A 26,052-nucleotide genomic window follows, 5' to 3' on the forward strand; every position below is an offset into this window, starting at 1 on the left:
TAGCCTTGAGCTGAAGAGCTGAGGGACAAAGCCCAGGCCCAGAGTTCAAGCCCCACAACTGACAAAAAATAAATATATAAATAATATATATATGGCACAAAAGTGGACAGCAAGGCTGGACAAAAAACAAAAACAAAACAAAAAAACATTCTAGCCCTTCATCCTCCAACACACAAGAGACTTTTCAACCCAATCACATAGAAAATTTAGTACAGATAAATTCCCTTCTTCATTCCTTCCACTCAGATGAGTTTTCAATTATGGCTGGCATTCTACCACTTGAGTCATGTCTCCAGTCTAGTTTTTCGCTGGTTAACTGGAGATTGACTGACATAGAGTATTCTGATCTGGGCTGACTCTGAACTTCAATCCTTAGGTCACAGTCTCTTGCATAAATAGGATTACAAGTGTAAGCCACCAGCATTCAGCATAATACAATGTGTGTGTGTGCACGTGTGTGTGCATGCATGCATGCCAGTACTGAGTCTTGAACTCAGGGCCTGGGTGCTGTCACTTGTTTTTTTGCTTAAGGCTAGCACTGTACCACTTGGGCCACACTTCCACTTTCAACATTTTGGTGGTTGATTGAAAAGTCTCATGGGTTTTCCTTCCCAGACTGGCTTTGAACCACAGTCCTCAGATCTCAGCCTCCTGAGTTACTAGGACTATGGTGTAAGCCATGGCTGCCTAGCTTAATCTTAAAAGAAAGGTGAATATAGGAAGTGGAGGCACTAAAAAAGCTAAGAGCCCAGCCATACCATCATGAGAATCAAACAAAAATCGGATTCATGTGAACTTCATCAGCTTTAGAAGTTTCTATTCCTTTACATATACTACCTCTTCTAACAAAAGCCACTGTACCATGCCAGAAAAATCTTTATCCTCCTTAACTTGGGAGAGAACAAATATATTTACTTAGTGAACATGCTTGGTTTACAATAGTTTCCCCTTGTAAGAAGAGACTAATTCTAAGCAGTTAAAACAAGTGTAAGTTTGCTTCACGATCATCCTGATAAATAAGTATGTAACCAGATACTTAACAACGTAAGTATTTTATACTCAGTAGTACAAAGACTTTAAATTCCTTTTGTTTTTTTCCTAGTGGTGAATGTAAACTGATCTGCCCTATTCATAAAACTACAGGTCTTATTATGGCTTATTTATAAGGTGATGGGTAGAGCTCACGACTGTAATCCTAGCTACTTAGGAAGCTGACATCTTAGATCACAGTTCGAAGCTAGCCCAGGCAGGAAAGTAAGACTCTTATTTCCACTAAACTACCAAACAAGCTAGAAGTGAAGCTGTGGCTCAAGTGGTAGAGTGCTAGCTTTGAGCAAAAAGAAGGTCATTAGACAGACCTCAAGCCCTGAATTCAAGCCTCCAGGACTGGAACCAAAAAAGAAAAAGAAAGGAAGAAAAAAAAGAAAAAAAGACTATTGGGAAGCAAATAAATTTTAGAGGCTATCTCTCCAGATGTTGACAGAAGAAAATCTAGATTATGGAGGTAAGATACAATATTATAAATACCTTGACACTCAAGAAGCTTGTTGTGGGCTGGGAAGGTGGCTCAGTGGTAGAGCACTTGCCTTGCATGCCTGAGGCCCTGGGTTTGATTCCTCAGCACCACATAAGCAAAAAGAAAAAGCCAGAAGTGGAACTGTGGCTCAAGTGGTAGAGCGCTAGCCTTGAGCTGAAGAGCTAAGGGACAGCGCCCAGGCCCAGAGTTCAGGCCCCATGACCGGACCCCCCCCCCCCCCCAAAAAAAAAAGAAGCTTCTTGTAAGTCTACAGAAATAATTTCAACTGTCCTTTATATATACTTCTGCTGATACCCACATACTATTAGAGATATGATACTCAAATCAATAAATTATCAATGATCGATCTCAGTGAATGTCAATTACTCCAGGGGAGTCTGAGGTATAGATAAACAAGTCTCTTAAAAAGCTACAGTGAGGGCTGGGAAGGTGGCTCAGTGGTAAAAAGCTACAGTGAGCCCAGGGCTCAAGCCTGTAATCCTAGCTACTCAGAAGGCTGAGATCTGAAGATCACGGTTCAAAGCCAGCCTGGGCAGGAAAGACCATGAAACTCATATCTCCAATAAACCACCAGAAAACCAGAAGTGGCCCTGTGGCTCAAGTGGTAGAGTGCTAGCCTTGAGCTGAAGAGCTCAGGGACAACGTGCCCAGGCCCAAAGTTCAAGACCCATGACCACAACCTCCCCCCCCCCCCCCCGCCCAAAAAAAGCTACTGGGGCAGGGCACCAGTGGCTCACACCTGTAATCCTAGCTACTCAGGAGACTAAAACTTAATTGTAAACAAAGTGTAAGAATAAGAAGCCTCACTTGTGTCCACTATCTTATTCCAGAGGGGATTTAGGCACAATTATTCTTTTGCTTAGGTTGGAGGTGGCTTTCATTTTTTTTTTTTTTGGGGGGGGGGGTCCAGTCATGGGGCTTGAACTCTGGGCCTGGGTGCTGTCCCTCAGCTCTTCAGCTCAAGGCTAGCACTCTACCACTTGAGCCACAGCGCCACTCCGGGTTTTTTCTTTTTGCTTATGTGGTGCTGAGGAATCGAACCCAGGGCCTCAGGCATGGAAAGCAAGCGCTCTATCACTGAGCCACCTTCCCAGCCCGGAGGTGGCTTTCATTAAATGATCAAAGGAAAAGGAAACATGCCCAGCAGAAAATAATAAACACTGTTGAGTAAACACTTTTGAATACTTACAACATGTCAGGCCATCATTCTTAAGCATTTTGAATAAAGCCATCCCTTTTTTACATAGAATCATTTCACTCCATTCTGAAAATCCTAGTCTGAGGTAAGCATATTATCTCTACTTCTTTTTTTTTTTTTGGGGGTCTGGTCGTGGGGCCTGAACTCTGGGCCTAGGCGCTGTCCCTCAGCTCTTCAGCTCAAGGCTAACGCTCTACCACTTGAGCTACAGCACCACTTCCGGCTTTTTTTCTTTTTGCTTATGTGGTGCTGAGGAATTGAACCCAGGGCCTCAGGCATGCAAGGCAAGCGCTCTACCACTGAGCCACCTTCCCAGCCCCTATCTCTACTTCTTAGATAGTGAAACCAAAGTACTCTATAAGTGGCAGAGTCATTAAAACAAGCATTTATGACACCAAATCCATTGCTGTACTAAGTCAAACATGGAATTAAATACATTGGTGGAATTCGGTATAACTTCAACCTAGACAAAAATATCAAGCAAAGCCGGGCGCTGGTGGCTCACACCTGTAATCCTAGCTACTCAGGAGGCTGAGATCTGAGGATCGCGGTTCAAAGCCAGCCCGGGCAGGCAGGAGAGACCGTGAGACTCCTATCTCCAATAAACCACCAGAAAACCGGAAGTGGCACTGTAGCTCAAGTGGTAGAGAGCTCGCCTTGAGCTGAAGAGCTGAGGGACAGAGCCCAGGCCCAGGATTCAAGCCCCACGACCAACAAAAAAAAAAATCAAGCAAAAGGAATACCTTGTTATTTGGGCACTTAAGAAATAGGATGGAGAAATAAAGGTGTTTTTTCCTCTCCAACATATTTGTCCTCATTTATTTCACTTTAACAGCTCTCTAAAGCATTCTATTTTACCTCTGTATCCTCTGTGGTTCCAGTTCCAGCTGAACTTGTGACAATCCCAAATCGTTCTTTCCTCTTTTTTAGTTTCTCATCATCTTCAGACTGTTCAAAGACAAAAACAGAACAACCAGCTGAAACAAATCAGTCTTTTATTCATAAAATACACAGAAATAAGGTATTAATTTATTGGTTACAACATGTAAGCCAGCTTTATACCCAAGAACTAAGGATCATACAAACAGAACAACAGGTGATAAAATGAATACAGATGGTGTTATGATTTGGATAGGTTTGTCCCCAAGGGCTCATGTATTGGAAACTTTTTTAATATGATGGTGGTGGAGAAAGATAGTGAAACCTTTATGAAGTAGAGCCTTATGGAAATTTTGGTTAGGTCATTGGTAGCATGATCTAGAGGGGATTAAAGTATTCCTGTGGGATCTGGAGTTCTTGTGAGTGAGTTATTCTAAAAGCAAACGTAATCCAAGTCACATTCTGACTTTTTTGGTGGGGGTTCTAGGGCTTGATCTCAGAGCCTAGGTGCTATCCCTGAGTTTTTGCTCAATACTAGTACTTTACTATTTGAACTACAGCTCCACTTCTGGTTGTTTTGGTGCTAAATTGAAGAGAAGTGTTTTAAGAACTTCCCTGCCCAGGCAGGCTTTGAACTGTGATCCTCAGATCTCAGCATGAGTCATCATAGTACTTGGTTAACTATACCTCTACCTCAGTCTTTGACTTTCAGTACACACACACACACACACACACACACACACACACACACACACACACACACACTCACTGCTTGCTTTCTAGTGAGTAGAAAGGATATTAAGAAAGCTTGGAGCTGGGCGCACGCACACGCACACGCACACGCACACACACAACACACACACACACAACACACACACAACACACACACACACACTCACACACACTCACGTTGCTTGCTTTCTAATGAGTAGAAAGGATATTAAGAAAGCTTGGAGCCCGGCGCTGGTGGCTCACACCTGTAACCCTAGCTATTCAGGAGGCTGAGATATGAGGATCGCGGTTCAAAGCCAGCCCGGGGAAGGAAAGACTGTGAGACTCTTATCTCCAATAAACCACCAGAAAACCAGAAGTGGCGCTGTAGCTCAAGTGGTAGAGCGCTCGCCTTGAGCTGAAGAGCTGAGGGACAGCACTCAGGCCCAGAGTTCAAGCCCCATGACCGACCAAAAAAAAAAGCAAGCTTGGGTGCTGTGAGTGAAAAACCTTACACATTAAATTTTTTCATCTTAGATATTATTAAGATCAACTATTACCTACAGTTTTTCTACCTTTTTCATTACAACCACCAATCAGTCTACAATGGGTGCCCAATGCATATAATATAAACTGTGGAAAAACCAGGTACTAAGTATATATGTCCTTAATCATAAAATAACAGTAATAATAGTAAAAATATAGACATTAACATTTGAGTGCTTTCTATCTGCCACATACAAATTGTTTTTGTTTGTTATCTTTATTCTGGTAATAAGCCTATGAAGTAGGTGCAAGATTAGATTCATGTAATACAAATACAAACTAAAGCTAAAAAGATTAATCTCAGATGGGCACTGGTGGCTCATATCTGTAATCCTAGTTACTCAGAAGGCTAAGATCTAAGGATTTCAGTTAGAAGCCAAGAGGAGCAGGAAAGTCTATTAGACTCTTATCTCTAATTAATCAGCAAAATGCCCAAGTAGAGCTGTGGCTTAAGTGGTTGAGTGCTTACCTTGAACACAAAAGCTCAGGAACAGCACCAAGGATCAAGGCCCTGAAGTCAAACTCAGTACCAGCACCTGTGTACATGCATGTGCGCACACGAGTGTACACACACACACACACACACACACACACACAAATTTACCTCAAAAAACACCAAGTAGTACAGCCAGGATTAAAATCTGATCAAGACTCATCATACGTACAAACTGACATGTTGAATTAAAACCCCTTTATACAGATACTTAAAGACTTAAACAAATTTAGGGAACTTTGCTCAAGTACACACTTTTCCTAACTTTGCTATCTAACACAGTATTTCTTGGATGAATAGTAGCAGAATAAGTGCTTAATTCCCAAGGAAGAAGATCACCAAGAATCTTAGTTAAAAGTATTTGTGAATTAATTACTTCTATATGATTTATATAATTGAAGCAGTATTAGCATCCTTCTACCAGAGTAACTGCTTCTACTTTATAAACTAAGAACCTAGGGAAGGTACTTCAGGTAGAAATATAAGGTCATCCACAGTCAAGATATGGAATCATTCCAGATGCCCCTCAGTGGACAAATAGATCAAGAAAATATGGTAGGGGCTGGGAAGGTGGCTCAGTGGTACAGTGCTTGCCTTGCATGCATGAGGCCCTGGACTCCATTCCTAAGCACCACATAAGTGAAAAAAGCTGGAAGTGGTGCTGTGGCTGAAGTAGTAGAAAGCTAGCCTTGAGCTGAAGAACTCAGGGAGAGCACCCAGGCCCAGAGTTCAGGCCCCATGACTGACAAAAAAAAAAAAAAAAAGAAAGAAAGAAAGAAAGAAAAGAAAATGTGGTGAATATACACAATGGAATGCCTCCATCAGAATGATATTGAACTATTCATAAGGAAGTGGAAAGATTTGGAAAAAATTATATTAAGGGAAGTAAACCAGACCTAAAGAAACATTGTTTCCCTCATTTGTAGTTACTAAAATATGCCTATAGGGGCTGGGAAGGTGGCTCAGTGGTAGAGCGCTTGCTTTGCATGCATGAGGCCCTGGGTTCGATTCCTCAGCACCACATAAACAGGGGGAAAAAAGCCGGAAGTGGTGCTGTAGCTCAAGTGGTAGAGCGCTATCCTCGAGCTGAAGAACTGAGGGATAGCGCGCAGGCCCAGAGTTCAAGCCCATGACTGGACCCCCGCCCCCCCAAAAAATTAATAAAATAAAAAATAAAATGTGCCTATAAATCTACAAGTTAACACACTCAATGGTACAAGACAAAAAATATACTGTGATATGATAAATTACACAGGACTCTAGACATTTATACCTTGAGACCAAAGGAGGATATCCTTAAGAGAGGACCACGAAGGCTCAATAGATATGTGCATATGATCATATAAAATAATATCTATCAAAATGAACTCCATGAAATAGAAACAAGGTTATTTTCCTTTGTTGCTGTTTTATCTTTTGTCTTGTTTGTAAATTGTGGGGAAAGTAGAGGGGGCACAGAAAGGGAACAAAGGAACAAAGGAGGAACAAATGCAGCAGCACACTATAATGTCACTAGACACTATGTTGTAAAGGAACTATACAACTAGTGGGTGGGGATGGGAGGGGAAAACAGTGGGAGCCAGGAAAGGGGGTGACACTGTTCAAGAAGAAATGTGCTCATTACCTGACTTATGTAACTGTAACCCCTCTGTATATCACCTTCATGTATTTATGTATGTACTTATTTACTTAAAGAAATATACTAAGGTTTCCCTCAGCTGAATTTGTTTCTAAATTTTGCTAAGGAACCATTCCAGGTGTTCAAATGTAATAAAGAATTGTAAGAAGCCAGGCGCCGGTGGCTTACGCCTGTAATCCTAGCTACTCAGGAGGCTGAGATCTGAGGATCGCGGTTCAAAGCCAGTCCAGGCAGGAACATCGGTGAGACTCTTATCTCCAATAAACCACTAGAAAACCAGAAGTGGCACTGTGGCTCAAGTGGTAGAGAGCTTGCCTTGAGCTGAAAAGCACAAGGACAGAGCCCAAGCCCAGAGTTCGAGCCCCACGACTGACAAAAAAAAAAAAGAATTGTAAGAGCCAGGTACTGGTGGTTCATGTCTGTAATCCTAGCTACTCAGGAGCTGAGATCTGAGGATCACAGTTCAAAGTCAGCCCGGGCAGGAAAGCCCAAGAGACTTTTATCTTCAACTAACCACCAGAAAACTGGAAGCGGCACTGTGGCTCAAGTGATAAGAGCGCTCACCTTTAGCTGAAGAGCTCAGGGACAGTGCCCAAGCCCAGAGTTAAAAAAAAAAAAAAAAAAAAAGTAAGGAACTGTAACCCCTTCATATACCACAAACAAAACAAAACAAAAAAAAAGAATTGTAAGGTTTCCAACAAACACCAAGCCCCACCACATATTTACTGTATACATCAAGGGGTAAGTTGTATTGACTTTTTTTTTTTTTTTTTGTCGGTCGTGGGGCTTGAACTCTGGGCCTGGGCACTGTCCCTCAGCTCTTCAGCTCAAGGCGAGCACTCTACCACTTGAGCTACAGCGCTACTTCCGGTTTTCTGGTGGTTTATTGGAGATAGGAGTCTCACGGTCTCACGGTCTCTCCTGCCCGGGCTGGCTTTGAACCGAGATCCTCAGATCTCAGCCTCCTGAGTAGCTAGGATTACAGGTGTGAGCCACCAGCGCCCGGCTTGTATTGACTTTTTAATACTACCAGTAAGACAAAACCAAGTAAGACATAAATGGAGACTGAATAATAAAATGAGTTTTAGGAATAAAAGGAGCATTTGAGGCTAGGAATGTGGCTTAGTGGTAGAGTGCTCGCCTAGCATGCATGAAGCCCTGGGTTCCATTCCTCAGTACCACATAAACAAAAAGAAAAAAGCCAGAAGTGGCACTGTAGCTCAAGTAGTAGAGTGCTAGCCTTGAGCAAAAAGAAGCTCAGGGACAGCGCCCAGGCCCAGAGTTCAGGCCCCATGAACGGACCCCCTCCCCCGCCCCAAAATGCCTATGTCTATCTGGAAGTAGGGGGGAGAGGAAAAGGGATAGCCTTTTCCCTTGTTCTTCATTTTGCTACATCCTAAAATGGCAAGTTTCAATTTGAAATTAAATTGTATTTCCTTTTGAGTTCAAAGGTAAAGCATGGAAAGTAGGAAGAAAAATGAGGACTCACTTCTCTGGCTACTAAGGCTAGCATCAGAGATTTCTCTATAACCTTTGTTTTCAAATCACCTCTCTGGAGGCCTAAACAAAGTTTCTGCTCCAAACTTATTAGGAACTCTAGGGTGAAAACTAAACCCAATACAGCTTCCTAACTCCCCATAAACAGCCTGTCTTTCCCTCAACTAGTACCCCTCAACTCCCCCCTGTGGCCTCCTTCCTTCTTGCCCTGCAGGGAAGTGTACAACAACCTAGTAAATCAACACAGTTCTAATGATTTCTCTCATTTGACCCTCCTAAGTGTGACCATGTTCCATGGAAACAAAATACACAATAAACTTCACTCCATCTTTAGCTCCTTGCTGACAGGTTTTGGTTCATGGGATTTCGAGACCCATCTGAAAGAAATTACCTCAATCAAAACTCATCTCTCTTTGTATTCATCAGGCCAATGCTCCCCCCCAGGCCATGATCACAGGCACAAATGGGGTTACGCATCTGCGGACAGCCCTGACCTCTCTAGCTTGGTGTCATACGCATTTGTAAACCTCTCCATTCTTCATCACCCTCTCAATTCCTTCCTCTAATCCCTCAATTCCTAACCAATCTTTTACTTCATATGCATACACCTATAAAGGGAGAGAAGTGTTTGAATCTAAAGTGTCCTCATTTCCCATCAAATGTTAACTCCAAACAAAAAATTCAAAATCAGAGGGAAAAAAAAACAAGTCCTAATTGACACAATACAGGCTCTTCCACAGACTTAATTTCTCCCAATTTTTTCACTCCTCAAAATGAGATATTTACATTTCTGAGGAATCAAACCCAGGACCTCATACATGCGAGGCAAGCACTCTACCACTGAGCCACCTTCCCAGCCCCAGATATTTACATTTCTGGTTTTTTTTGTCGGTCATAAGGGCCTGAACTCTGGGCATGGGCACTATTCCTCAGCTCTTCAGCTCAAGGTGAGCGCTCTACGGCTTGAGCCACAGCACCACTTCCAGTTCTCTAGTGGTTTATTGGAGATAAGAGTCTCACAGACTTTCCTGCCCCGGCTGGCTTTGAACTTTGAACCGTGATCCTCAGATCTCAGCCTCCTGAGTAGCTGGGATTACAGGTATGAGCCACCAACACCCAGCTGAGATATTTACATTTCTAAAATGAGAAAAAATTGTGCAAAATAGAGCACTCATGTAAGAAGTCAAATATTTCCAGGAATCACCACGATTGCATTTTACCATTATGTAATAAACACAGTACCAAATGAAGTCCCTTAAGACATAAAGTATAAAGAAAATAACACATGCTAAAAGAAATGACAGATATTCAAGGCTACTCCAAGACACCAGTTACATATGCAGAAACTTGATAAATAATAACTACCACATAAATAAGTATGAACTATCATATAAGGTAGTAAGTGTTAGGAGCCAGGCCCTGGTGGCTCAGGCTTGTAATCCTAGCTACTCAGGAGGCTGAGATCTGAGGATCACAGTTGGAAGCCAAGGCTGGGCATGAAAGTCTGTGAGACTCTTATCTCCAATAATGACAGAAAAAGCCAGAAGTGGCACAGTAGCTCAAGTGATAGAGTGCTAGCCTTGAGCAAAAGGACCAGGGGCAGCACCCAGGCCCTGAGTTCAAGCCCCAGAACCGGCAAAAAAAAAAAAAAAGAGGGATTGTTTATATTGCCAGATTTCCCATGGTCCTTAGAGTAAGAATAAGATCCCTTACCTAAGGTAACAGAGAAACTGCTTTCAGCTGCAAAGGAAATAAGTGAACAGATAGCTAGAATCAAAGTTAAAATTTAGTGTAGTAACTGGACAAAAACAGTCTTGCCCACCAGATCCTAACCATTTTCTCTCTCAAGGTCCCTGAAAACCTTTGCCAGGCTGTACTGATTTCACCAAGTTTAGTGGCTAAAAACAGCAGAAGCCCACATAAGGTAGTACCACAGAGGACTGAGCAAGGATCTTACCTTCACTTACATAGTTCCAAAGAAACTGAGGAATCATTTCATTCATTTATTCATTCATTCATGGTGCCAAGGATGGAACCCAGGGTCTCACCATGCGAAGTAAGTAAGCAAATATTCTACTCCACCCAGTGTAGCACAGGCTAGCTACACATTCAAGAATAGCTTTCCTCAGCCTCTGAAGGGTAGGATTATTTAGACATCCATCCCACATCTAGCATAAATAATCATTTTCAAGAACAATGCCACTACAAAACTCATTCATTCATTCATATTATCAACTGAGTGTCTCCTTTGGTCAGGCACTATTTTGATCACTGGAAATACAGAAATGAATAAGAAATCTTAATCTCACAACGCTTATTTATAAATTCACCACTGAGTTACTGTAAAGGTTCATGGAGAAATGTTCTTTCTGGTTCTCAAACCCAATATAGTTACACTTAAAAATATATAATTAGGCTGGGAATGTGGTTTAGCAGTAAAATGCTTGCCTAGCATGCATGAAGCCCTGTGTTTGATTCTTCAGTACCACATAAACAGAAAAAGCTGGATGTGGCATTGTGGCTCAAGTGGTAGAATGCTTACCCTGAGCACAGAGAGGCCCAAGGACAGTGCCCAGGCCCTGAGTTCAAGCCCCAGGACCAGAAAGCACACAAACATATATATATATAGATATATATATTTATACTTTTATATGCAACTTGTTAGCATTTACTTTGTGTACACTGTAAACAATACAACTGTTTCTTTTACTGCTGTATGTCTGGAGCCTTCCTTTTTTCCCTCCTGTGCTGGTACTGAGGCTTGCACTCTACTACTTGAACCACACTTTCACTTTTGGAGATTAGTTTCATGGACTTTCCTGACAAGGGTAGCTTCCAACCACCATTCTCAGATCTCAGTCTTCTGAGTAGCTAGGATTACAGGCATAAGCCACTAGTGCTATGTATGGTTTCTTGTCTTTTTTTTTTTTTTGGTCAGTCATAGCGCTTGAACTCTGGGTTTTGATGTTGTCCCTAGCTCTTCAGCTCAAGGTGAGCACTCTACCCCTCTTGAGCCACAGTACCACTTCCAGTTTTCTGGTGGTTTATTGGAGATAAGAGTCTCACAGACTTTCCTGCCCAGGCTGGCTTTGAACTGTGATCCTCAGATCTTAGCCTCCTGAGTAGCTAGGATTACAGGCATGAGCCACTGGTCCCTGGCTATATGGTTTATTTCTTTTTCTTTTTTTGTTAGTTGTGGGGCTTGAACTCTGGGCCTGAGCGCTGTCCCTCAGCTCTTCAGCTCAAGGCTAGCACTCTACAATTTGAGCTACAGTGCCACTTCTGGTTTTCTAGTGGTTTCTTGGAGATAAGAGTCTCACAGATGTTCCTGCCTGGGCTGGCTTTGAACCACGATCCTCAGATCTCAGCCTCCTGAGTAGCTAGGATTCTAGGTGTCTGGCTTGTATGGTTTATTTCAGACAAATGATTTTGAAAATATTGCTATTAGAAAAGAGAAGCCAGGTCAAGTATAATGGCAAATACCTTTTTATCCCAACTACTTGGAAGGCTGAGGTAGGGTGTGAGTTCAAGGTTAGCCTGCTTCCAAGTTTTAAAGATGTGTGGCACAACAACTGTTACTAGCATGCACTGAGATACTGTGTTCAATACAACCCTTTGGAGATGGTGTGGGCGAGAGAAGAGAGAAGAGAGAAGAGAGGAAGGAAGTATTGAAATGAGGATGAACTTTATAAGAAACAAAGAAGATCAAATCAGAGCCATAGAAGATGCTTAGAAAAGATGAAGTGAAGACAGTTAAAGGGCTGCTGCCACTCCCTTAAAAACTTACCCCGAGGGGCTGGAAAGGTAGCTTAGTGGTAGAGTGCTTGCCTAGCATGCATGAAGCCCTGGGTTTGATTCCTCAGTACCACATAAATAGAAAAGGCTGGAAGTGGCACTGTGGCTCAAGTGGTAGAGTGCTAGCCTTGAGCAAAAGCAGCTTAGGTACAGTGCCCAGGCTTTGAGTTCAAGTTCCAAGACTGGTTAAAAAAAAAACACTTATTCCAGGCCAAACATAAAAGGACCACTTAAAAATACCTCAATGAGCTGAGAAGGAGAAAAAGAGGTACAAGGTTATAATTAGAAACTTTAAACTATGGGCTTTTGGCAACGGTTTCCATAGCATGCACTCTGTAGCCAGTGCATTAAGTCCCAAATGACAAAATCAGCTGCAACAACTGGCAGCTGAATACCATACATATCTTTAAATTGATTGCCTTTTATACCAGAATGCTAGTATTGATATCTCTATAAAACACAGAGCTCTAACTTTTGCCTTCAAGATTCAAAATCAAGAGGACATTTCCCAAAACGTACTAATTTTTATTCTGCATACAATAAAGAACATTGATCCCAGCCTAGCCAAGGGCTATTTGCTCTGCCAAAAGGAGTCCACTTTGATGCAATTAGCACCCCCATGGGCTGTCTGTTCAAAGCATTTGCTCTCTTCAATCTCATTACCAATGCCACTCTAGATCATAAAAATAAACTAGAGAAAACAAAACAGTGTCCTAAAGTATAACCCAGGCAAATTCAGGAAAACTGAACTAAAAAAAAAAAAAATTCTCAAGAATACAAAGTGCTGGATCCAAGAAATCTCGCTATTTTCTGAAGAGGCCAAAGAATTAACAAGAGCATTACTCCTGGTTATTCTAAGAACTCACCCCTTATGTGTGGGGATAAATCTAGAAATGCAGTCTGATATATCTTTACAAGTAGAAGTATTTCAGGGAAACTCAAATATGGCAACTCATTTTCCCTTCAGAAGTCTTTTCCCTGGAATGATGAAAAAAAGAGGATGGGAACTAAGCTATTCAACTTTTCCCCCCAGTACTGGGATCAAAACAGGGTCTTGCACATTCAAAGCAAATGGAGAGCAACTCCCAACCCAAGCTGGTTATAAATTCTGCAAAAGAAACTTCTGTTTTTGTAAATGAATCACTATCCTAAGATGCTAGCAGTTCTCAGGCCAATATGATTTTCTAAGGAAATTGTAAAGTGGTGAGCAAAAAGGAAAAGGGAAGCCTTCTAATTATTTTCCTGAAACCCACTGCCATGTGACTGATGGTAGGATGAAAAGCAGAGCCTGGGGGTTCTGTTGATGATAGATTAAGGACAACATGACCTTGACTTTCCAGAGTTAAAGGTTATGAAACACTCCAGGGTAAGTGAGCTTCTAATTTCATACTCACAGGATGAATGACAACTGATGGCTTTTCCATCAGTTTCCATTGAAACATTTCAATGCTTGAATAGCTGTCATCTCATTGCCCATTTCTGAAATCAATCTGAACTTATTTATTCCTAAGCTTTATATCAATCAGATCACAGAATACAGGGCAGTAACAAAAGTAATGCATACAGTTTAGGAAGATTAAAGGTGAAAGACTAGACTAGCAGAGTATGCTACCTTAACAAATATATGATAAAGAGATACTCTACTCACAAGCATATACCAACCTCCTCAATATAAACCATCTTTCCTACTCAGCACTCTCCAACTGTGAGATTAGAACCAACTTTCAAAGGCCTGGGCACTGTCCTTGAGCTTTTGTGCTTAAGGCTACTGCTGTACCATTTGAGCCACAGTTCCACTTCCAGCTTTTTTGGCAGTCAGAGATAGTCTTTTAGATGCTCCTGCTTTCAACTGCTGCTTTTTTTCCCCCCCTGCATTTTTCCTGCTGGCTTTGAACTGTGATCCTCAGATTTCTGCCTCCCCAGTAGCTAGGATTATAGGCTTAAACGTCAGGCTCCACAGACTTTCTTTCTTGGCCATGGGGATTTAACTCTGGGCCTGAGTGCTGTCCCTCAGCTTTTCAACTCAAGGCGAGCACGCTACCACTTGAGCTACAGCGTTACTTCTGGTTTCCTGGTAGTAAATTGGAGATAAGAGTCTCACTGACTTTCCTGCCCTGGTTGGCTTTGAACTTCGATCCTCAGATCTCAGCCTGCTGAGTAGCTAGGATTACAGGCCTGAGCCACCGGTGCCTGGCTTTCCTTTTTAAAACCTAATTTTATGGGGCTGGGAATGTGGCTTAGTGGTAGAGTGCTTTCCTAGCATGCATGAAGCCCTAGGGTCGATTCCTCAGTACCACATAAACAGAAAAATCCAGAAGTAGCCTGTGGCTCAAGTGGTAAGATTGCTCAGGGACAGTGCCCAGGCCCTGAGTTCAAGCCCTAGGACTGGCGAAAAAAAAAAAAATTAAATACATATACACACACATAATTTTATTGTTATTATTAAGGTGTTATACAGAGGGGATACCATTTTGTAAGTCAGGTAATGAGTACATTTTGGGACAGTATCACCCTTTCCTTCACTTTTCCTCAGTTTCCCTCTCTTGTCCCCCTGCTCGCTGTCTGCAGTGTATACTAAATAGCATCCTTCCTCCCCCCCCACCCTGCTTTCTGCAGCATGACCTCCCCACTCCAAAAAAACCCAAAGCCAAAACAAATACCACCACTACTACCACCACCACCACCACCAACAACAAAAATCATGTTCCAGTTTCCTGGGATTTGTTTCAACAAATAGTATTTTCAAGTTTTCAGAGAAGTTACACCGTTGGAAGGTATCCAACAATACAAGGGTATCCTCCTTTAGTCTGACAGTTTTTGTTTGAATGCCTAGACTATTGTGTCCAGTTATATTTTAGATCTAGCTTCCACATATGAGAGAAAACATGAACCATTTGTCTCTCTGAGCTTGGCTTAACCTCACTTAGGATGATCTGTCCTAGGTCATCCATTTCCCTTCAAATGTCATAATGTAATTCCTTCTAATGATGAGCAAAATTCCACTGTGTCACAAATTCTTCTCTGGGCTGGTTTCAAACTAGGATCTTCAGATCTCAGCCTCCTGGGTAGCTAGGATTATAGTCATAAGGAACTGGCATCTGGCAAAACCACTAGAATTTGAGACCACTAAGAACTGTTAAGGGGCTAGGAAGTTGGCTCATGGGCTGGGAAGGTGGCTCAGTGGTAGAGCGCTTGCCTTGCATGCCTGAGGCCCTGGGTTCGATTCCTCAGCACCACATAAGCAAAAAGAAAAAAGTAGGAAGTGGCGCTGTGGCTCAAGTGGTAGAGTGCTAGCCTTGAGCTGAAGAGCTGAGGCCCAGAGTTCAGGCCCCATGACCGGACCCCCCCTCCCCCCCCAAAAAAAGTGTTAAGCCAGGAATTAGTGGCTCACGAATATAATCCCAGCTACTCAGGAGGCTGAGATCTGAAGATCATGGTTCAAAGCTAGCCAAGGCAGGAAAGTCGGTGAGACTCTTATCTCCAATTAACTACCAGAAAACCAGAAGTGGTGCTGTGACTCTAGCTGATTGTAGGACAAAGCAAAGCAAAGCAAAAACAGGTGGAGGAAATGAAGGCTTCAAAGTTGAGACCCCTGGAAACCAAGTTTCTATTAGAAGTCCCTATCTCCCTTCCTTAAAAGCCAGGAAGCTGATACTTTTAAGGATAAGTGATGAAGAGCTTAGCGAGAAGTTTGTAGAGGGAAGCTAAAACTTAGGAGAGGTAAGTCTTGTCTTAAATAAACTGGGGAAAAGAGAAGGAAGGGGTGACATTGTCCAAATGAGAAATGTACACATAACCTGAGTTATGAAATGGTAACCCCTCTGTACAACATTTTAATAAACATAAATATATGTGTGCATATATAATATATAACAAATATACATATACATATATTATATATACTAAGTCTCTGGGCAATGCTAAGTGCAGCCAAAAGACACCTAGTACAGAAAAAAATTTCAAAAACAAGCAAGGCGGGGCCGGGAAGGTGGCTCAGTGTATCCAGAGAGCCCTGGGGATTAGGAGCAGAGCTTTATCACTTAAGGATAATGATCTACCACTTGAGCCACAGCTCCACTCCTGACTTTCCTGGCCCAGGCTGGCTTCAATCATGATCCTCAGATCTCAGCCTCCTGAGTAACTAGGATAACCAGCATGAACCGCTGGTGCCCTGCTCACCAAATTACTTTCTTAAGTCCAAACCATATGTTTCAAATATAATCTCAAGAATATATCTCTGGGGGCTGGGAAGGTGGCTCAGTGGTAGAGCGCTTGCCTTGCATGCATGAGGCTCTGGGTTCGATTCCTTAGCACCACATAAGCAAAAAGAAAAAAGCTGGAAGTGGCGCTGTGGCTCAAGTGGTAGAGTGCTAGCCTTGAGCTGAAGAGCTGAGGGACAGTGCTCAGGTCCAGAGTTCAGGCCCCACGACCGGACCCCCCCCCAAAAAAAGAATCTATCTCTGTATTGTAAGTATGACAAATAAAACATTAAAAAAGTCACATCTCCATTGCTAAGAATTAAAAGAGAGTAATCAAATATATATTTCAAATGTACAATACTGCAAATGCATTTCTATTTCTGTCCTAAGACTCTGCTTGGAAATTATGCATGTATGCATGTATGTATGTATGTATGTATGTATATATGTATGTATGTACTGTCTGAGACCAGACTCGACCTTGGTATCTGACGCTTTACTCACTGGCTGGCACTCTACCACCTGAGCCATACCTCCAACCCTCTATATTTTTTAAAAGTAGGAAAAGACAGTAGTGTAGAAAAGGGAAAAAGAAACGAGTTAACTTCTAGGTTTTTAGCTTGTACAAGCTCTGAACTCAGGCCTCACACTTGCTAAGCTTCCATGCTTTGGGCTGCAGCTCTATCAGTCTATCAGTTGAGCACACTTCCAGCACTGCTTTATGCTCATTCTTCTGGAGAGGAAGTCTTGGACTTTTCTGTCTGGGCTGGCTTCAAAAAAATGATCCTACAAATCTCAGCTTCCCAAATAGCTAGAATTACAGGTGTGAGCCATAGGTTCCCAGCCACCTCAACCTTCTAGAGACCACCAAGTCAAAACACCAAGAGCAACAACAACAAAAAACCGCTTATGATATGGGTACAGTATGGTTCATGTCTATAATCCCAGCTAGTTTAGAAGTGAATACTGGGAGGATGGAGATTTGAGGCCAGCTAGGACAAAAAAAAAAAGCAACTCCATTTCAACCAATAAAGTTGGGTAAGGTGGCTCCTGCCTCAAGACTGCTATTCTTTTTTTTTTTTTGCCAGTCATGGGGCCTGAACTCTGGGCCTGGGTGCTGTCCCTCAGCTCTTCAGCTCAAGGCTAGCGCTCTACCACTTGAGCCACAGCTCCACTTCTGGCTTTTTCTGCTTATGTGGTGCTGAGGAATCGAACCCAGGGCCTCATGCATGCGGGGCAAACACTCTACCACTGAGCCACCTTCCCAGCCCACAAGACTGCTATTCTAACTAAAGGAGAAGAGTAAATAAGATAATTGCAGTCCAAGGAAACCCTATTTGAAAAATAACAAGCAAAAAGAGTTGGGAGTACTAGGCAAAGTTGGCTCATGCCTACAATTTTGCTACTTAAAAGGCTGAGATCTAAGCCAGGAGCTGGTGGCTCATACCTATAATCCTAGCTACTCAGGAGGCTGAGATCTGAGGTTCATGGTTCAAAGCCAGTTGGGGCAGGAAAGTCTGAGACTCTTATCTCCAATTAACCACCAGAAAACCAGATGTGGCACTGTGGCTCAGGTGGTAGAACGCTAGCCTTGAGCTGAAGAGCTGAGGGACAGCGCCCAGGCTCAGAGTTCAAGCCCCACGACCAACAACAACAACAAAAGGTTAAGATCTAATAATCATGATTAAAAGGCAGCAGGGGGCAGACAAATCTGAGATACTTTATCTCTGATTAATTAGCAAAAAAAGCCAGAACTGGGGATTGGCTCAAGTAATAGAGCACTATCTGTGAGCAAAGGTGAAAAAGGAAGAGGCTAAGAGTTTAAGCCCTAGCTCGTGCACACTCTCTCTCTCTCACACACACACACACACACACACACACACACACACAAAGCTAAGGGCATGGGTCAAGTGGGAGAGTGCCCACCAAGTACCTTCAGTAGTACATGAACATCCCTACCATCATTTTTCAGGCATGAAAAGCAACTGTGCTATTGTAATGAGTACACAGAAAATGAAGTCCAAGCCGGGCAACGGTGGCTCACGCCTGTAATCCTAGCTACTCAGGAGGCTGAGATCTGAAGATCTCGGTTCAAAGCCAGCCCGGGCAGGAAAGTCCGTGAAACTCTTATCTCCAATAAACCACTAGAAAACTGGAAGTGGTGCTGTAGCTCTGAAGAGCTGAGGGACAGCGCCCAGGCCCAGAGTTCAAGCCCCACAACCAAAAAAAAAAAAAGAAAGAAAAAAGAAAATGAAGTCCATGTAACTATTGAATCTTATTTGAATTGAGCTCTTATGTATAAACTATTAACTTTCCTTATCAATGTCATCACAAACAACAGTGTTAGAGGCTCAATTATTAAAATGTATCTCGAATATTCATAAACTACTACAGTTCTTACAACATGAGGAGGCTTTGAACACCAAAAGTGATTATCAAACATAAAAAGTTAGCCTGGCACTGGTGGCTCATGCCTGTAATCCTAGCTACTCAGGAGGCTGAAATCTGAGAATCACGGTTCAAAGCTAGCCCAGGCAGGAAAGTCCGTGAGACTCTTATCTCCAATAAACCACTAGAAAATGGGAAGTGGCACCACAGCTCAAGTGGTAGAGCCTAGCCTTGAGCTAAAGAGTGCAAGGACAGCGCACAAGCCCAGAGTTCAAGACCCACAACCAACGTAAATAAACAAACAAATAAATAAAAAATTATTGAGGGGCTGCGAAGATGGCTCAGTGGTAGAGCGCTTGCCTTGCATGCCTGAGGCCCTGGGTTCGATTCCTCAGCACCACATAAGCAAAAAGAAAAAAGCCGGAAGTGGCGCTGTGGCTCAAGTGGTAGAGCGCTCGCCTTGAGCTGAAGAGCTGAGGGACAGCGCCCAGGCCCAGAGTTCAAGACCCACGACGGACAAAAAAAAAAAAAAAAAAAAAGTATTAAGAACTGAAAGTGTGGTTCAGTGATGGAGTGACTGCCCAGTAATTGGTATGCCTGGCATTCAAACCCCAGTACACAAGTCATAATCAGCTCATTTTACTATAACAAAACGAACAACCCCAATACACACCCCAACTCCCTTCAAAACCTAAGCACCTTCCCAACCATCACTTTCCCCTTCCCATACAAATTTCTAAGGATGGCTATACTTAGATTAATATAGTTAGCTCACATTTCACCAATGTTAGGGAATATCTGAGAGCAAATAAATATTGTTCCACTTCAAAAAGCCTGGCTATCTGTCAGTTACCTCAATGTTATATCTACAATTAAATAAAAAACTAGCTATCATTTTACTTGTACACTGAGAGTAGCATTTAACATGATCATTTCCTTTTGGTGATTATGGGATTTGAGTTCAGGGTTTCTTACTTGCTAGGCAGGGGCTGTACCATTTAATGTATGACTCTAGCCCTGAGAGTGGCCTAACTTTAAAAAAAAAATTAAAGCCAGGTGTCTTAAAATGCATTGTATTCATAAATTCATATACTGAATTGAAATCCCTCTGTACAAACTACAGAAAGAAACAAGAAAAAGGAAAGAAAGGAAGAAGAGAGAAAGAGGAAGGGAATGAGGGATGGAGGGAGGGAAGGAGGAACAAAGGAAGGAAGGAAAGAAAGAACGAAAAGAAAATAAAGGCAGCTAGGTGTCATGAGTGGCTCACACTTGTAATCAGCTACTTAGGAGGCTGAGATCAGGATGGAAGTTCCAGACATACACGTTATGACCCCTTCCCAACTAAGAGCTGGGTGGGATGGGCCTATAACTACATGGAGGCTGAGATTTCAGAGTAATGCAGTCACAGTTCCAAATCACAAGATTCCATTTCAATGGAAAAGTCACTCAGGGAATGATCCTACTCTAAGAACTAAAATTAAATAAGCAAAGGCATTTAAAGTAAAACAGACTCAATAGAATCCAATATTCCTTCTCTTTTTCAGGCTGTGTTGACTTTTGGGGAAACAAGAAAGACAAACATTTTTTCCCCCCAAAGTCATCAGCTCTGACATATTAGAAGGATGCAAAAAAGCAGTGAGAGTAAATAAAGTAGTAAGCTGAGAGTTTTGTTTACTACAAGTTTTATATGTAGTTTTTTTGGACTCAAAGTCAAAAGAATGAAATCAAGAGTGAAAAACTAAAATAAGATCTTAGTGGTCTTAGCCACAAGCTTTAGAGAAAGTACAAATCTCTATCAGAAACTTCCCAAATATCTAATTTGTGTAAACAGGGCAAGGTATTATTAGCCATTAACAATGATAAAGGATCCAAAATTTTACCTTACTCCCCAAATTTAAAAACTTTCTGCCAAGCCAGGCGCTGGTGGCTCACACCTGTAATCCTAGCTACTCAGGAGGCTGAGATCTGAGGATCTCGGTTCAAAGCCAGCCCGGGCAGGAGAGACCGTGAGACTCCTATCTCCAATAAACCACCAGAAAACCAGAAGTGGCGCTGTAGCTCAAGTGGTAGAGCGTTCGCCTTGAGCTGAAGAGCTGAGGGACAGCGCCCAGGCCCAGAGTTCAAGCCCCATGACAAAAAAAAAAAAAACAAAAAACTTTCTGCCAAGCACTGGTGGCTCATGCTTGTAATCCTAGCTACTCAGGGGGCTGAGATCAAAAGGTAGTGGTTTGAAGCCAGCTCAGGCAGGAAAGTCTGGGAGACTCTCATCTCCAATTAACCACCAAAAAGCAAAAAACCAGAGGTAGAGATGTGGCTCAAGTGGTAGAGCCTTGAGCAAAAAAGCCCAGGGACATTGAATGCCCAGGCCCTAAATTTCAAGACACAGGACTAGCATAAACAAAACAAACCCAAAAAACCTGTGAAAGTGTTCAATTTATAACCCTAATATTTGTTGTCCTCTTTTATTTTTTCTTCATACTTTTCCTAGATGAAAAGCATATGTCTGAAGTTAGGGCACAGTGAGAAAGCAGAAGGAAAAAGCTAAGCAAAGAAAAACACCACTCTTGTTTCGTTTCTCTAGTTAAAATTAGAATACATTTTTAAGAGTCCAGCATAAAAGAGAGAAAAATTCCATTCTGCCCCTTTGCTCTTCCAAATTCCTATATCCAAGTGGTTTGACAGCAGTTGAAAGGCTCACATAATGACATCATTGATTGGAACTATAATAGAAGGGAGTGAGAAGAGTTTTTGTGGGGGGATGGAAAGGGAAGGAGGTGAAGATGTATTTGTGTTTCAAACAAAAGACAAGTTCTGTTCTTCAGCAGAGACAAATGAAGAACCAGATGACTGGATAAACTGAGGTCAGAGAGTTTCTCCTTTTGTCTTCTCTTTAAACAGCTCCTTCACCACTCCCTCAAGGTTTGTTCTATTGGGGCAGCAGAGGGAGAACAGTTTGTTTTTAAGAGGAGAAAGAGATGAAGAAAAAAAAGACAAAAAACAAAACCCAGATACATGATTATACACTGTGTCTTTCCTTGAAAATATCAATTACTTACTTTCAAAGTATTATGTGAATTAGAAGGGATTTTAAAACTAGGTTAAATTTTGGTTGAGCCATGGCCAAGCACTGATGGCTCACATCTCTTAATCAGGAGGATGAGATTTGAAAATGGAGTTTTACCTGCCTGGGCAGAAAAGTATGTGACAGACACTTTAACTCCCAATCAACCACCCAAAAAGCCAGAAGCTGAGGCATAGCTCAAGTAGTGGAGAGCCAGCCATGAATAGAAAAGGTTAAAAGAGAGCTTAAGTTCTAGTATTGGGAAAAATTTTGTTGTTGTTGCTGAGCTTTAAAATGTTCTGAGAAATGTTACCTATCCTGGAAACTCATTTAGGCTGTAATCTCCCGGTTGTTTATTCACTGTAATATCCATCTTCAATTGCTACTTAAACTATATACAGATGTTTTTTAACTTATGAGATTTTACCCAATAAATCGGTCAAAAGGTGAAAATACCTAAGTCAAAAATGCATTTAAAGCTGGGCGCTGGTGGCTCACGCCTGTCATCCTAGCTACTCAGGAGGCTGAGATCTGAGGATCGCGGTTCAAAGCTAGCCGGGGCAAGAAAGACCGTGAGACTCCCATCTCCAATAAACCACCAGAAAACCGGAAGTGGCGCTGTAGCTCAAGTGGTAGAGCGCTGGCCTTGAGCTGAAGAGCTGAGGGACAACGCCCAGGCCCAGAGTTCAAGCCCCACGACCGACAAAAAAAAAAAAAAATGCATTTAAGCCAGGAGCTCGTGGCTCACACCTATAATTCTACCCATTCCGGAGGCCAAGATCTGAGGCTCATGGTATAAGGCAGGCCCAGGTAGGAGGAAGTCCATGAAATTCTTATTTCCAATTAACTACCAAGAAACATGGAAGTGGAGCTGTAGCACAAGTGGTAGAGCACTAGTCTTGAGCAAAAAGGCTCAAGGCCCTGAATTAAAGCTCCAGGCTTGGCACAAAAAAAAAAAAAAAAAAAAAAAAACTTAGTGCCAGTGGTGCACAACTGTAGTCCTAACGATTCAGGAGGTTGAAATCTGAAGATCAGTTTGAAGCAGCCAGGCATAAGTCTGTGTGACACCACCTATTTACAGTTAACCACCAAAAAGCTGGCAGTAGATTTATGGCTCAAGTGGCAGAGTACACGCCTTGAGTAAAAAAGCTAAGAGAAGGCTGGGAAGGTGGTTCATTGGTAGAGCGCTTGCCTTGCATGCATGAGGCCCTGGGTTCGATTCTTCAGCACCACACACCACATAAGTAGAAAAAGCCTGGGCTGGGAAGTTGGCTCAGTGGCAAAGCGCTTGCCTTGCATGCCTAGGGCCCTGGGTTCGATTCCTCAGCACCACATACGCAAAAAGAAAAAAGCTGGAAGTGGTGCTGTGGCTCAAGTGGTAGAGCACTAGCTTTGAGCTGAAGAGCTGAGGGACAGCGCCCAGGCCCAGAGTTCAGGCCCCACGACCGGATCCAAAAAAAAAAAGAAAAAGCCTGAAGTGGCACTGTTCTCAAGTGTTAGAGCACTAACCTTGAGCTGAAGAGCTCAAGAACAGCGCCCAGACCCAAAGAGTTCAGGCCCCACAACCAAAAAAAAAAAAAAAAAAAAAAAAGTTCAGGGACCACACCTGGGCCTAGAGTTCAAAGTCCCAGATTGAACAGTTAAAAAAAGAAAAAGAAGCCGGGCGTTGGTGGCTCACGCCTGTAATCCTAGCTACTCAGGAGGCTGAGATCTGAGGATCGCGGTTCAAAGCCAGCCCGGGCAGGAAAGACCGTGAGACTCCTATCTCCAATAAATCACCAGAAAACCGGAAGTGGCGCTGTAGCTCAAGTGGTAGAGCGCTGGCCTTGAGCTGAAGAGCTGAGGGACAACGCCCAGGCCCAGAGTTCAAGACCCACGACAGACAAAAAAAAAAAGAAAAAGAGGGCTGGGAAGATGGCTTAATGGTAGAGTGCTTGCCTTGCAAGCCAGAGGCCCTGGGTTCGATTCCTCAGCACCACATAAGCAAAAAGAAAAAAACCGGAAGTGACGCTGTGGCTCAAGTGTAGAGTGCTAGCCTTGAGCTGAAGAGCTGAGGGACAGCGCCCAGGGCCAGAGTTCAGGCCCCATGACCGGACCCCCTAACCCCCCCCCCCAAAAAAAAGAAAGAAAAATCATGGAGAATTGTTAGAGAAAATACTTAAAAAAAAAAAAAAACAGAGCCCAGGCCTGAGTTCGAGCCCTATTTCTCTCTCTCTCTCTCTCTCTCTCTCACACACACACACAGAGACACACACACACACACAAATACATTTAATACACATAACTTAGGAATAAATATAGTACACTTCAGAGTAGTATCCATTATTTGCCCTGGTCATTGAATGGATGACTAGAAGCTGCACCTTGATACTGGTGACAAAGTAGCCTGTACCACATAATGCTAGCTCTGGAAAACATTAAAATTCAAAATCACAATCAAAATGTAGTTTATACTGAATGTGCAATCTTATTTATTTATTTATTTTTGTCAGTCCTGGGGCTGGAACTCTGGGCTTGGGTGCCTACCCTGTGCTCTTCAGCTCAAGGTGAGCAGCTCTACCACTTGAGCCTTAGTGCCACTTCTGGTTTTCTAGTAGTTTTTTTTTTGGGGGGTCCGGTCGTGGGGCCTGAACTCTGGGCCTGGGCGCTGTCTCTCAGCTCTTCAGCTCAAGGCTAGCGCTCTACCACTTGAGCCACAGTGCTACTTCCGGTTTTTTTCTTTTTGCTTATGTGGTGCTGAGGAATCAAACCCAGGGCCTCAGGCATGCAAGGCAAGCGCTCTACCACTGAGTCACCTTCCCAGCCCATCTAGTGGTTTTTATTGGAGATGAGTCTCATGAACTTTACTGCCACGGCTGGCTTTGAACTGTAATCCTCAGATCTGAGCCTCCTGAGTACCTAGGATTACAGGCATGATGCATTGGCGCCTGGCTTGAATGTGCAATTTTTTAAGTTAAAATTAACACTAATAAGCCAGGCATCAGTAGCTTCCTCCTATAATCCTTTCAACTCAGAAGGCTGAAATCTGAGAATTTCATTTCAAAGCCAGACAAGGCAGACAAATTCTTGACTTTTTTTTTTTTTTTTTTTGCCAGTCCTGGGGCTTGAACTCAGGGCCTGGGCACTGTCCCTGAGGTGCTTTTGCTCAAGGCTAGCACTCTACAACTTGAACCACAGCGCCACTTCCACCTTTTTCTGTGTACATGGTACTGAGAAATCGAACAGAGGGCTTCCTGCATGCTAGGCAAGCACCCTAACACTAAGCCACATTCCCAGCCCCATTTCCCAACTCTTTATCTCCAATTTACCAGCAAAAAATCTGAAGTACAGATGGGGCTCAAGTGATAAGAATGTAAGCTATGTCAGGCATTGGTGGTTCATGCCGGTAATCCTAGCTATTCAGGAGGCTGAGATCTGAAGGTCCAAGTTCAAAGCCAGCCTGGGCAGGAAAGCCTCAGCAACTCTTCAATTTATCATCAGAAAACCAAAAGTAGAGCAGGGCTCAAAGTGGTAGATAAAGAGTTCCAGGACAGCACCCCAGACCCTTAGTCCAAAACCCACAACCAACAATAACAAAAAAAGGATGTCCAGCTGGGTGCTGGTGGCTCACACCTATAATCCTAGCTACTCAGGAGGCTAAAATCTGAGGATCAAAGTTCAAAACCAGTCTGGGCTAGGAAAGTCCATGAGATTCATCTCCAATTAACCACCAGAAAACTGGAAGTGGCACTGTGACTCAAGTGGTAGAGCACTAGCTTTGAGCTGAAGAGCCCAGGAATAGTACCCAAGCCCAGAGTTCATGCCCCATGACCACAACCAACAACAAAAACTAATAATAATAATGTCCAGCTATAATCAGAAAAGACTAAGTATAAACACAAGGTTCAAAGTTCAAGCCCTGTAACTAGACATGCATGCACACACATCAACCTATTTAAATGGACCACTGTATATAAGCAACATTCTTATTACTTGATTCCAACCCCAGGAAGCAGGGGAAATCAAGGATTTAACGGTTTTTTGTTTGTTTGTTTTTGGGTCCGGTTGTGGGGCCTGAACTCTGGGCCTGGGTACTGTCCCTCAGCTCTTCAGCTCAAGGCTAGCGCTCT

The 26,052-nt window shown here is 42.8% G+C and overlaps 1 protein-coding gene across 1 annotated transcript in view; it reads right to left on the reverse strand.

Moving 5' to 3' along the window:
• The window catches only part of Sarnp (SAP domain containing ribonucleoprotein), a 54,173-nt gene that overhangs the window by 1,096 nt on the left and 27,025 nt on the right, over nt 1–26,052 (reverse strand). Inside the window, exon 10 of the mRNA XM_070042557.1 lies at nt 3,594–3,683. Within this exon, the coding sequence (XP_069898658.1) occupies nt 3,594–3,683 (90 nt within the window). The remainder of the gene's footprint in view (nt 1–3,593; nt 3,684–26,052) is intronic.

This window comes from Dipodomys merriami, unplaced genomic scaffold (assembly GCF_024711535.1).
Source record: "Dipodomys merriami isolate MVZ:Mamm:240054 unplaced genomic scaffold, mDipMer1.0.p SCAF_10, whole genome shotgun sequence".
Classification (NCBI taxonomy): Eukaryota; Metazoa; Chordata; class Mammalia; order Rodentia; family Heteromyidae; genus Dipodomys; species Dipodomys merriami.